General features: G+C 60.0%; 1 protein-coding gene across 7 annotated transcripts; it reads left to right on the top strand.

The window, feature by feature from the left end:
• Positions 1–1,272: 1,272 nt before the first annotated feature.
• Positions 1,273–8,755, top strand: ZNF467 (zinc finger protein 467). 7 transcript variants are annotated; one of them, XM_065586601.1, is made up of 6 exons: positions 1,274–1,487; positions 2,791–3,066; positions 4,299–4,403; positions 4,774–4,887; positions 5,561–5,680; positions 6,192–8,755. In XM_065586601.1, exons 3-6 carry the CDS (start codon positions 4,370–4,372, stop codon positions 7,763–7,765), a joined length of 1,842 nt encoding a protein of 613 aa, XP_065442673.1. In that variant the 5' UTR covers positions 1,274–1,487; positions 2,791–3,066; positions 4,299–4,369; the 3' UTR covers positions 7,766–8,755. The 7 variants fall into 7 exon arrangements, with proteins under 7 accessions (XP_065442676.1, XP_065442673.1, XP_065442675.1 ...); XM_065586603.1 differs by lacking the exon at positions 4,774–4,887; XM_065586602.1 differs by lacking the exon at positions 2,791–3,066.
• The last annotated feature ends 4,079 nt before the right edge of the window (positions 8,756–12,834 follow it).

Consider the following 12,834-nt stretch of genomic DNA (forward strand, 5'->3'; position numbering starts at 1 on the left):
GCTGTGCCCCTGCCCAGCTCTGGGGAACATGGCAGGGACCCCGTCGTTGGGGCGATTTAGCTCTCCGTTTAGGGTGTGAAAAAGAAGCCTTCCCCAAGCCCATGGCGGATCGGACAGTTCCGGGAACTGTCTGAAGTGCCGGGGAAAAGGGGGTTTAACCAAAAACCGTGCGTTTGCCACCAGACCCCAGCAGCACTGGGCTAGTGCACGAGAGCCCAGGGGGGGAGACACCCCGGTTCCCCAAGAGGCTCCCCCAGAAGGGCAGCGTAGCCAAGTCCCGGACAGAAGCCAGAGCTGGGCCTGCCTTACGGCCATTTAGCAACATCCTCCCAGCTGCTCTGTGGGGCGGGGCCACGGCCGCCCCTCACCACCCTGAGGTAGGAACTAAGGCGGCTTCTTGCCAAGCACTGAGTCACTGACCAGACTAGAGCTGGAAATCGGGAGGCACATGGCACGGCCCGGACGCAGGGAGGAGAGACGTGCAGCATGACAGAGGAGCTATGAAGACGGAGACTCTTTGCTGCAGTGTCTGAAGGAAGGAGACCACAGAGACAGTCAGGAGTCCCCTCGCAAAAGGGCACCTGATCCTGGCACCACAGAGCAGCCTGCCACCGGCTCAGGGACGGAGATGACAAACGGACACGGGCTCAGACCCAGGTGTGACTCTGCCCTGGCGTGGGTGGGCAGCGCTGCTCCGGCTAGTTAGGCCAATGACTGAATTGGGGCGTTTTCCACGTCGCACAAGAGTGGCAGAGCCCCCAGTCCTGCGCTTCCCCCGGGGTGTGGGGGGGTCTCCCCTGCGGGGCTCCTGGCTAGGCCCCCAGCGGGCTAGGCGCTGTACACCGGACACGCTGGGGGAAGCGACAGCTGTTTGTCCTATGGGGCAGAGGTTTGAACTCCACCTTGCATGGGCCCTGGCAACAGCCCTGCGTTTCGGTGCCGCTCAGAGCCCCTTCCCGAGAGCCGAAGCAGAGCTCGGGGCTGCAGGGCGGGGCTGTCCCCCCCCCCAGAAGCTGGCCCAGTAAAGGACATGACCTCCGCCCCCGTGTCTCTCTCATCTCCTGGGACCCCCAACGCCGCGGGCACGTGGGGCCAGGCAGGGAGAAAGGGAGCACGGCCGGCTCTCCGCAGAGGGGCAGCGGAGTCTGCCCCCAGGTGTGCAGCGCCGGGCTCGGCCGCTCTCTCCTGCACCCCAGCCAGCTGGCGCGGTCTCCTGGCGCGCTGGCTGCTGGGAGATGTAGTCCCCGCCCTGCCGCGGGCCCCGCGGGGCCCCGCAGGAACACTACAGCTCCCAGGGTGCCCGGCGCAGCCAGCCCAGCCGCTCCCCCAGCCGGGCTGCCCGGGCGCCTGCGAGCCCGGCTCGTGGCTGGCGCGGCTCCGGCAGGAGGGAGCAGGGGGCCCTGCAGCCCCCCGGCCTGGGGGGTGACCTCGTTCCCCTGCCCAGGCGCGGTCCCGGGCCACGCGTGGCCGTGGGGGCTGCCGCGCAGGTAGGACACGCGTGGGGCCGAATTGCGCGGGGGGCAGCTGGAGCAGGGGGCGCCCGATGCCGCGGTGATGGGCGCGGAGAGCTCAGTGCCGCTTCCTGCCCCTCTTCGATGCAGCAGCGGGGGGGAGTCGGACTCCTGGGTCCCCCGCTGCGCCCTGTGCTCTGCCCGCGGGGGGGCTTAACAATGGGGCTGGGGGGGAGTGTGGGGGAAAGGGAGAGACGGGATGGGAGGGGGAGACCATCCAGGCAGGGGCGGGAGATTAGAGAGGAGGGGAGGGGCAGAAGGGGGGGAGAAGTTCTAGGGAGACAGGATGGGGGGAAGAGGAGAATCTAGGCAGAGTTGGGGGAGGGGGCGAGACGATGCAGGAAGAGGAGGGCGGGATGAAGCAAGAATTGAGGGGAGGGAAGGGGAAGCCTCCACAGAAGGGGAAGGGAAGCTGTACAGGAAGGGGAGGGGGAAGAAGGGTTGTGCAGAGTGGGGGGAGGGGAGGCGAGGCGGTGCAGCAGGGGAGGGGGGGAAGAGGGTCTGTGCAGAGGGGGAGGGGAGAGTCTGGGGGAGGGGAGGCTGTGCAGCAGGGGAGGAGGGAAGAGGGTCTGTGCAGAGGGGGAGGGGAGAGTCTGGGGGGAGGGGAGGCTGTGCAGCAGGGGAGGGGGGGAAGAGGGTCTGTGCAGAGGAGGAGGGGAGAGTCTGGGCGGGGAGGGGAGGCTGTGCAGCCGGGGGGAGGTCTGTGCAGAGGGAGAGAGGAGAGTCTGGGGGGAGGGGAGGCTGTGCAGCAGGGGAGGGGGGAAGAGTCGGGGGGGGGGGAGGGTCTGTGCGGAGGGAGAGGGGAGGCCAGGCCATGTGGCAGGGGAAAGGGAGGAGGGGGAGGCAGCTGGGTAGGAAGAGGAGGGGATAGAGTCAGCCCAGAGAGAGGGAAGAGCTGGGCAGCTGGGGGAGGGCAGGGGAGAGACTGCATGGGCAGGGGGAAGAGGGACAGCACCCGCGGGAGACACCTCAGTTGCTGGGACGATCTCAGGAGGGCTGAGCCCAGGGGTGCGATTCCTTGCTGGAGGGAGACGCCAGCGGGAGCCCAGGCACAGACTGAAGAGCCACTCGTGCCTTGTCTGGAGTGGGGCGTGAAGCCCTGTGAGCTAAGGGGACACCACAGCCAGCCAACACGGCTAGGAAGGGGTTAACTGAGGCCTGCGGGAGAGAGAAACCTGTGGCTGTGGAAGCTGGCACCTGCTCGCTAAGGTGCTGCGCCCATGACAGGCCTCGGAGAGAACGCCGCAGCGCCATCTCACTAGCCTTGTCTTCTCTACAGAGCCCCCTCACGCCGACAGGACACGTCCATCTCGACGCAGCCCACCAAGCTGTCCTCCCTCCGCAGCCCCGTGCTAGCACGCTAAGGAGACACGGCCAGCCCCAGACCACGTGTGCTCAGAGCCCGAGCTGCCCGCCTGGGCTCTGACAGCCCCGCTGGGCCGTTCTTCCTCGCCCACCATCGCTGCCACTGGAGCACGAGCCAGAGTAGGATGCAGCCCCCTCTCTCGGCCCTGCGGAGCCCACCCAACTCAGGAGTAAAAAGGAGTCGCTAAGGGTACGTGTGCATCGCGGTGAAAGGCCTGCGGCACGGCTGGCCCAGGCGCGGGCTGCGAGGCTGTGTAGACATCCAGGCTCGGGCTGGAGCCTGGGCTCTGACATCCCACAGTGTGAGAGGGTCCCAGTGCCTGGGCTCCAGCCTGAACCAGAACAGCTGCACTGCGGTGTGATAGCCCTGCAGCCTGAACCTCGGTGCCACGGGTTTATTGCAGTGTAGACGTACCCGACGGGGCACGAGGCACACAGGGAGCAGAGCATGGATCACTTGGGCCAGCTGAATCACTGAGTCCCAGCAGGCGGGTTTTGTCTGCTCTCCCCGTGATGCCGCCGCACACAATCCCTTGTTTAATGCCAGCGAGAGTTTTCATTTCCCAGAAGATGGGGACAGGGCTGCAAGCAGATCCCGCATCCTAATGATAAAGGCGTCCCTAGCGGCCTGGAGCCAAGCCTGAAGACGAACATCTAAGGCACAATGGACGTCCTAATCCTAACATCCGCCCTGTGAGCGGATTTGGGCTCAGCAGCTCAGCCCTACTTTAAAAACGATTCTTGCCCTCATAGCAACAAATGAAACGCTGAAAGCTTGAGTCAAGTGTAAGCCGTGCAGAGATGTCCGCCTGAGTTAAGGGACATTAGCTTGGACGAGTGTGGATTGCCCCATTCATCTCAATGGGATGTTAACTCTGAACCCTACAGATGGCAAGTAATAACCCAACAGTGCTAACTATTTGGGCAGAAGCGTCCAGCCGATGTGTTGACTCCACACTGTCAATCAATCTTCCACCCATTCCCAGCTGCCAATTGCCCCTCACGCAGCGACCGAGACCGTCAGCTTCCCCCCGGAAGATGTCTGCAAAGCCGTTCTGTAATTTCGTTCCAGGATTCGATAGCACGTTGAAAACTGAGTGTGTGGGGACAGCATGAAGCAAAGTGGATTTAACATCCAAATATAGAGCGTGAAGCTGCGCTGCGTTACTCAGCTTCTTCCCTGAGTCCCCAGAAAGCTCCGGTTCCAAATGTATTTGAAGCTGCTGCAGAATGTAGGCCCAGCTTCTCCCAGAGCGCACCGAGCCCTGACTGTGATGCTGCCCAGAGCTGAAGTGGATTAGCCCACGGGGACGTTTCCAAAGCCCTGGGATGCGCTGGGGTGTGTTCTCCGGGGTCTCCCCACTGAGCATGCTCCTCACTCAGCCGCGTGTTCTGATGGGCGGGCGTCTCTTGTTGTTGCAGGTCCCAGCGAGGCGTGAGGACAGGACCGCCCTTCCCTTCTGGAGCAGTGGCAGAGCGGCACCGGGAGCAGAATGAGGGAGAACTATGATGCCATGATTGCTCTGGGTAAAAGCAGCCCCCGCCTGCGGTGTGTGCCCTGCATTGCGCAGGGAGTGCTCCGGGGAGGGGCACCTCCCCCTAAATTCCCTGGGGGGCTGGTGAATGGCGCACCGGCAGTGTCGGGGGCTCTCGACTGGCTGCAAACAGGCAGGCCCTCTGGTGCGTGGAGTTGTTGCTCCCAGAAGCCATTGCGACCCCAGCCCAGTGACACTGTGCAGGAGCGTTCTCTCCGCAGGGAGTAAGGCCCTATCCGGACTCCTCTCCTAAACGTACCCTCCGTCAGCTTTGGGGCGACTGGGTTTGCTGTGCCCGAGAGCCGGCGGGTGGCCCGGCCTGCCCTGCACGTGGCCAGCAGCCTCTGTTGTGTCTCATGCAGGGTCCCCCGTCGCCAAACCCGAGATTGTCCCACGGGTTGAGCAAGCCGAAGAGCCTCGTGCCAAGGCTCCTGGGGAGGCAGAGCAGAGGGAGGCCCCTGGCAGCGCCAGCCCAGGTCAGTGAGGGGCATGGGGAGGGCTCTTTCCCAAGCGAGATGCTCCAGGTCCTGGAAGCAGAGTAAGGATGTGGACTGACCAGTGCTTGAGCCGTGTCAGCGGCAGGAGGATCCGGGCACGGTTGTTGCTCTCCCAGCCTGGAGGTCCTGGTGAACCCCAGCTGCAGCGACTTGTCATCGCTGGTGCTCGGCCTGAGGTTTGCATCCTTTCCTGTGGGAAGCAGGAGCCCTTCTCGCGCCTGGCAGGCGTCTGCGGGGGGCTGCGCCGGAGACTGGAGCTGGGGGCTCGTGGCGCTGGTGCTGGCTGCCTGGCCCTGGCTGCAGGCAGTTTAGGCTATTGCTCTGGCCCAACAAAACGCTTACTGGCTCGGGTCGCGGTGGCTTACGGGGCTGCCTCTCTCCGAGTGCTGCTGCCGGCTACGGGTAGCCCCGGGCTGTGTGCAGGAGGGAGCCTCTGCTGGCATTCGCAGGGGGGGCGGTGGGACTCCCCTCTCCTCTTGGGCCACCAGAGCCAGGATTTGCTGCCCTGCAGGTGCCCTGACACCACGGGTGAGGGGCGACTTTATAAAACCCGAGGGAGCTGGAGGGAGGTGCAGCCAGCCACTCCTGGGCTGCTTGTGACACTTCCTAAAGCGTGGGGGAATCTGGGCTTGATTCTCTCTCCCTCTGACAGGATCCGTAGTGCCCAAGCCCGAGATCGTCCCGCAAGGTGAGCGAGAGCAGCAGCAGCAGCATGGTGGCGGGGAGCAGATGGGGCTGGAAGGACGAAAAGGCCCTGAGAGCAGCTTCTCAGGTGAGACCACCCCCCCACCCCCCCGTATCTGCCAAGCAAACTCCCTGGCACCATCCGCTGCCAATGTGCCCCAGCCCTGCGGTGAGAGGCGCTCAGTCTCTGGGGGGGGGGGTAGCTCAGTGGTTTGAGCATTGGCCTGCTAAACCCAGGGTTATGAGTTCAAGCTTGAGGGGGCCACTTAGGGACCTGGGTCAAAAATTGGTCCTGCTAGTGAAGGCAGGGGGCTGGACTCGATGACCCTTCGGGGTCCCTTCCAGTTCTAGGAGATAGGTCTCCACAGCTCAGTCAGCCCTTGGCGAGCGAGGGGACCACTCAGGGCCCGCTCACATCCCTGGCCCTGGTTCTCAGGACTCGCTGGGCCGCGGGAGCAGCTCCGGTAACTCAGCAGGGGGAGGTACTGGAATTGCTGGGCGTGGTTCTGTCCCTGAAGAAGCCAGGGACATGGCTGGGGGTCGGTGGGTTACCCGACGTGCTGGGCTGTCTGATTCTCCATCTCTCTCTCCCCGGGCAGATGACTGGCTCATCCGGACGGTGAAGGTGGAGGAGGACTATGAGGAGTGGCCTGCGAGTCTCAGTGCGGAGGCGCTGCTGTCGGGGCAGCTGCAGGGCAGCGGCTTGCTGCACCCCGACGGGGGCCACGGCTACCTGGGCGCGTGCAAGCTGGAGAGGCCGAGCCTGGAGGACTACGGCAGCTACGGCGACCTCCCGGGCTTGGCCCTGCAGCAGTGGCAGCTCCTGACCGAGAAGCCGTACGGCTGCACCGAGTGCGAGCGGCGCTTCAAGGACAAGCTGACACTGCGGCTCCACCAGCGGGTACACACCGGGGAGAGCCCCTACGCCTGCGGGGAGTGCGGCCGCAGCTTCAGCCAGAAGCCCAACCTGGTGGCCCACCAGCGCACCCACTCCGGGGAGCGGCCCTTCCCCTGCGCCCAGTGCGGCAAGGGCTTCAGCAAGAAGGCCCACCTGACGCGGCACCAGCGCATCCACACGGGCGAGCGCCCCTACCAGTGTGCCCAGTGCGGCCGCTGCTTCAGCCAGAAGATCCACCTGGGATCGCACCAGAAGACGCACACCGGGGAGCGGCCCTTCCCCTGCGCCGAGTGCGGCCGGAGCTTCCGCAAGAAGACGCACCTGATCCGGCACCAGCGCATCCACACCGGGGAGCGTCCCTACCAGTGCGCCCAGTGCGCCCGCAGCTTCACCCACAAGCAGCATCTGGTGCGGCACCAGCGCGTGCACACGGAGCCGGAGCCAGAGCCGGGGGCACTGGCCCAGCTGGAGACAAGTGCCCCCTGCAGGCTGCCAGAAGTGGCAGTGCCACCCCCAGGGTCCTCGCCGGAGCAGAAACCCTTCACCTGCCCCGAGTGCGGCAAAAGCTTCAGCTGGAAGAAGAACCTGACGTCGCACCAGCGGCTGCACCTGGAGGGGCGGCCCTTCTCCTGCGCCGAGTGCGGACGCGGCTTCAGCGACAAGCGCCACCTGACCGCCCACCTGCGCAGCCACATGGGCCTCAAGCCCTACGCCTGCGCCTACTGCGAGAAGAGCTTCAGCCACAAGCCCAACCTGACCACACACCAGCGCACGCACACCGGGGAGCGCCCCTTCGCCTGCCCCGACTGCGGCCGCAGCTTCACCCACAACCAGCACCTGGTGCGGCACCGCCGCGTCCACACCGGCGAGCGCCCCTTCGCCTGCCCCCAGTGCGACCGCAGCTTCAGCTCCCGGCCCAACCTCATCGCCCACACCAAGGCCCACTCAGGCAAGCGGCCCTACATCTGCGAGCAGTGCAGCCGCGGCTTCAGCCGCAAGTCCCACCTGGTGAGGCACCAGGCCGTGCACACCGGCACCCGCCCCCACGGCTGCAGCCTGTGCGGCAAGCGCTTCAGCTCCAAGACCAACCTGGTCCGGCACCAGGCCGTGCACACGGGGCACCGGCCCTACATCTGCACCCAGTGTGGCAAGAGCTTCAGCAGGAAGACGCATCTCCTGAGGCATGAGCGTACCCACGCTGCCCCCCTGCAGAGGGACAGGGACAGCGCCTGGGCTGTGCATGACCCCCTGAGCCAGCAGGCAGCCTGCCTCTAGTGGTGGGGGACTAGTGACTCGCACGGCTCACCACTCCGAGGGACCAGTTACTCTGCTCTGAGCTGGACAAAGTGCGGGCAGGTGCTGTGCTGTCAGTGCCAACCTGTAATCCCCCTCCCCGCCGTGCTATCCCAGCCCTGGGCTCCCCCACATACACTGCTCTGCAACTCCCCTCCACACCAACCCCCTGTATTCCAGTCCTTCCATGTCACCCTGGTTCTGCTCATGCATTTCAGACTCAACCTGCAGCCCCCTGCTAATCCAGGGGCTCCCTCCCCCACCAGCTCTGCTGGTGCCCCTCATTCCTGACAGCCAGCCATCGCAGTCCTTCTCTAGATCCTCACTTCAGCCCGGCCCTGCCATGCCCACTTGGGGCTCCCCACCCACACGGTTCTGTCACTCGCCCTCAATCCCAGCTCTCCGGCGTATGGATGGGATGGGAGAGAGAGAGAGAGAGCTGGGAAGCCACAGGAGAGAAGCTGCCTGAGTGTCCTGCAGCAAGACCCACTTCTGATCCAGACGTGCCTTGAGAGCCCAGCGCGCGGTTCAGACAGCCCAGCCCGCATGGGCACGGGCAGGGACACCACTGGGCGCAGCTGCCCTCAGCCTCAGCCTGTCCATCATCCACCTGCTGCGAGACAAGCCCTTCACACCGCCTGGGGAGCTGACCAGGCAGGAGACGGGGTTAGGACTCCTCCTTGAATCATTCCTAAGCTGGAAAGGGGGATAATACCATTCCCCTGAGCCAAATGGTGCCATAAACAGTGTTCTCGAACGGTGCTGGAGATGGGTTGGAAGCTGGCCTCTCAGCCTGCTCACTTCCCCAGTCGCTGGCCAGGGCACCCAGCGCTGGTCCAGCAAGAACTGTGGGCAAGCGAGAAGAGGGGGGGGGTGTTCTGTTCTCTACCTGAGAGGGGGCACAGCAGGGGACCCCCAAGCGAAGGGGCATTTGAATGTTAACGTCCCTCTGTAATTAAAGACGAAACTCAAGCCCTTTGCCTGGCTAGTGCTGCGAGCCGGGCGTTTCTTTCTTCACACCCATCTCGGGGGGTTTCTGGGGAGCCCTCCAGGGTGGGAAGAGAGGCTGGGCATTGAGAACAATCAGTGAGACCTGCTTCGGTCCACGGCGAGATGGTCACAGAGCGAGGAAGCTGGGGCCGAGAGGGGCCTGCTTACAAGTTCCCACTGTACCCTCCAATAGCTTTGGAACAAAAAAAAGAGTTCATGTCCCGTTTGGTGAAATCACACCAATTACAGCCATGCTGGGAGGCCTGCCAGTTTCTCCCCGCAAAGCACAATTGCCAAGGAGTTAATTTTGTCCCCACCTGCTCTTGTCCCCATTCTACTTCCATTCATTCTGCACCACTCTGTCCCCGCATCAGCTTATTCTGCGCCTTTCCTGCCCCCTCAACTCCGCAGAAGTCGTCAGCTCCGGCTCTGCTCCTCCTGCACCCCTGGAGGACCTCCCCTCCGTCTAGGAGGGGCAGCTCAGCAGGGCCCTGTTCCTCCCTCCCTCCCCAGCTTGAAATGACTGGGTGCAGAGGGAGGGCGGCGCAGAGCCTCCCTGAGCTGTGCAGGCTGCTCCCTCTTCCCGAACCCTGACCCAGGATCTCCTAGGCAGGGCAGAGATAGGCCTGTTGTGGGCAGCAGGTTGCCCCCGCCCCCCCCCGGCTCCCTGAATCTGTGGTACGGACATCCCTGTCGTGGCTGCCAGACAATGCAGAGACCGAGCGGCGCTGGGCAGCAGTAGCAGGCGTGGAAATGGCACATGAGCTCACTGAGGCAGGGACTGTCCAGTGGGAACCTGAACCCTGTCTGGGGCATGCAGCAGAAATCACTCATCATGCTCATGGATTTGGTTTGTCACCCCTAGCTCCTGGCTGAGGGGGGCTTGGTGCCAGGCCTGGTGGGCAGCAGGGGAGCATGTCTGTGTTGCCAGGGTGCACTCACTGCTGGTGACGCCTCCTCCTGGCCATCCTAGGGATTAGCTGTGCCAGGCACTGCACCCTCCACTGGCGATGTCTTCACCCTGTTTCACCCTGCGGCCCCTCTCACTCCAGGAACTGCAGCCACCTATTCTGGACTCGGCTCTCTGGCCAGGTCACTACGTGGTTCCCCTTCTGGGGGTTACCCAAAGTCCTTCCACACAACCAGTCCCAGGCCGTCCTCTCGGGCACTGTCCTGACGGTGCCACTTCCCTAGCAACCGGTAGGGAAACCAGGGTCACTCACTACTCCAGCTTCCAGGCCAGGGACCCTGTACCTAGTAACTGGTCTGCTGTCCCTCAGCCCTGGTTGCTCCTTCCTACAGCTTCTGGTCCCCCTCTTCTCTGGGTGAACCACCTCTCACCTCAGAGGGAGTAACTGTAGGTGGCTCTTCCTGGGAGTGAATGCAGCCTGCAGCCACCTTCTGCTGCCAGCTTCCTGGCTTTATAAACGCAGCCCAGCTCCTCCCTCAGCTGGGCTTCATCAGTAAGTTAGGCCTTAGCACCCCCTGGCTCTCCTCCAGGTGTGGTCTACAGGTTAATTGGCCTAATTTACCCCTTCAGCCCTTGTGTGGGGTGGACACAGGGCCAGTGCCCTCCATCCACAGGCTGAGGGGGAAGGCGGCTGAGCTCCATAGGCAGGAGAGGGGCGATGCAGGCCGCACAATCCGAGTCCTGGAGATAGGGGAGGGGAACTATCTGGCTGCATTTCTGACAGGGGAGGGGACCTTGCCCAGCCTGGGCTGTGAGGGGGGAGCTGCTCTGCCCACAGAGCTGGCCAAGCCCCCCAGCGAGACACTTGGGGGGGAAGCTGGGGACACAGACCCTGTGGCTTGCTCAGCCTGGTCACTCCCTGAAGCCTGCAGGGGCAGCAGACACTGCAAACGCCTCAGCAGGGAGTGCAGAGCTGATGACATTTGGGTGGAGAGTGCTAGTGGCATGAGGTGAGCAAAGGCAGCCCTGGGGGCACAGCTGGGAACCAGACAGCGAAGCCAAACAGCAAAAATTAAGATGCTTGTACACCAATGCGAGGAGCCTAGGTAACAAAATGGAGGAACTAGAGCTACTGGTGCAGGAAGTGAAACCAGATACTATAGGGATAACAGAAACATGGTGGAATAGTAGTCATGACTGGAGTACAGATATTGAAGGGTATGGTGGTGGAGTAGCATTGTATATCAATGATGAGGTAGATTGTAAAGAAATAAGGGATGGAATGGATAAGACAGAGTCTGTCTGGGCAAAAATCACTTTGGGGAAGAAAGCTACTAGAGCCTCCCCTGAGATACGCTTGGGGTGTGCTACAGACCGCCGGGATCCGATTTGGACATGGATGGAGACCTCTTTAATCTTTTTAATGAAGTTAACACTAATGGGAATTGTGTGATCATGGGAGACTTTAACGTCCCAGCTATAGACTGGAGGTCAAGAGCTAGTAATAATAATAGGGCTCAGATTTTCCTGGATGCGATAGCTGATGGATTCCTTCACCAAGTAGTTGCTGAACCAACAAGAGGGGATGCCATTTTAGATTTGGTTTTGGTGAGTAGTGAGGACCTCATAGAAGAAATGGTTCGAGCAATCATGAGCTAATTCAGTTCAAACTAGATGGAAGGATAAACAAAAATAGATCTGGGACTAGGGTTTTTGATTTCAAAAGGGCTAACTTTAAAGAATTAAGGAAATTAAGTAGGGAAGTGGATTGGACTGAAGAATTTGTGGATCTAAAGGCGGAGGAGGCCTGGAATTACTTCAAGTCAAAGTTGCAGAAACTATCCGAAGTCTGCATCCCAAGAAAGGGGAAAAAAATCATAGGCAGGAGTTGTAGACCAAGCATCTCAGAAAGGTGATTAAGAAAAAGCAGAAAGCCTACAAGGAGTGGACGATGGGAGGGATTAGCAAGGAAAGCTACCTTATTGAGGTCAGAACATGCAGGGATAAAGTGAGAAAGGCCAAAAGCCATGTAGAGTTGGACCTTGCAAAGGGAATTAAGATCAATAGTAAAAGGTTCTATAGCCATCTAAATAAGAAGAAAACAAAGAAGTGGGACCGCTAAACACTGAGGATGGAGTGGAGGTTAAGGATAATCTAGGCATGGCCCAGTATCTAAACAAATATTTTGCCTCAGTCTTTAATGAGGCTAATGAGGAACTTAGGGATAATGGTAGGATGACAAATGGGAATGAGGATATGGAGGTAGCTATTACCACATCCGAGGTAGAAGCCAAACTCAAACAGCTTAATGGGACTAAATTGGGAGGCCCAGATAATCTTTCATCCAAGAATATTAAAGGAACTGGCACATGAAATTGCAAGCCCATTAGCAAGAATTTTTAATGAATCTGTAAACTCAGGGGTTGTACCGTATGACTGGAGAATTGCTAACATAGTTCCTATTTTTAAGAAAGGGAAAAAAGTGATCTGGGTAACTATAGACCTGTTAGTTTGACATCTGTAGTATGCAAGGTCTTGGAAAAATTTTTGAAGGAGAAAGTAATTAAAGGACATTGAGGTTAATGGTAATTGGGACAAAATACAACATGGTTTTACAAAAGGTAGATTGTGCCAAACCAACCTGATCTCCTTCTTTGAGAAGGTAACATTTTTTAGACGAAGGAAATGCAGTGGATCTAATTTACCTCAATTTCAGTAAGGCATTTGATATAGTTCCACATGGGGAATGATTAGCTAAATTGGAAAAGATGGGGATCAATATGAAAATTGAAAGGTGGATAAGGAACTGGTTAAAGGGGAGACTACAATGGGTCATACTGAAAGGTGACCTGTCAGGCTGGAAGGAGGTTACTAGTGGAGTTCCTCAGGGATCGGTTTTGGGACCAATCTTATTTGATCTTTTTATTACTGACCTTGGCACAAAAAGTGGGAATGTGCTAATAAAGTTTGCAGATGACACAAAGCTAGGAGGTATTGCCAATACAGAGAAGGACCGGGATATCATACAGGAAGATCTGGATCACCTTGTAAACTGGAGTAATAGTAATAGGATGAAATTTAATAGTGAAAAGTGCAAAGTCATGCATTTAGGGATTAATAACAAGAACTATTGTTATAAGCTGGGGACACA

The sequence above is a fragment of the Chrysemys picta genome, chromosome 2, assembly GCF_011386835.1.
Source record: "Chrysemys picta bellii isolate R12L10 chromosome 2, ASM1138683v2, whole genome shotgun sequence".
NCBI lineage: Eukaryota > Metazoa > Chordata > Testudines > Emydidae > Chrysemys > Chrysemys picta.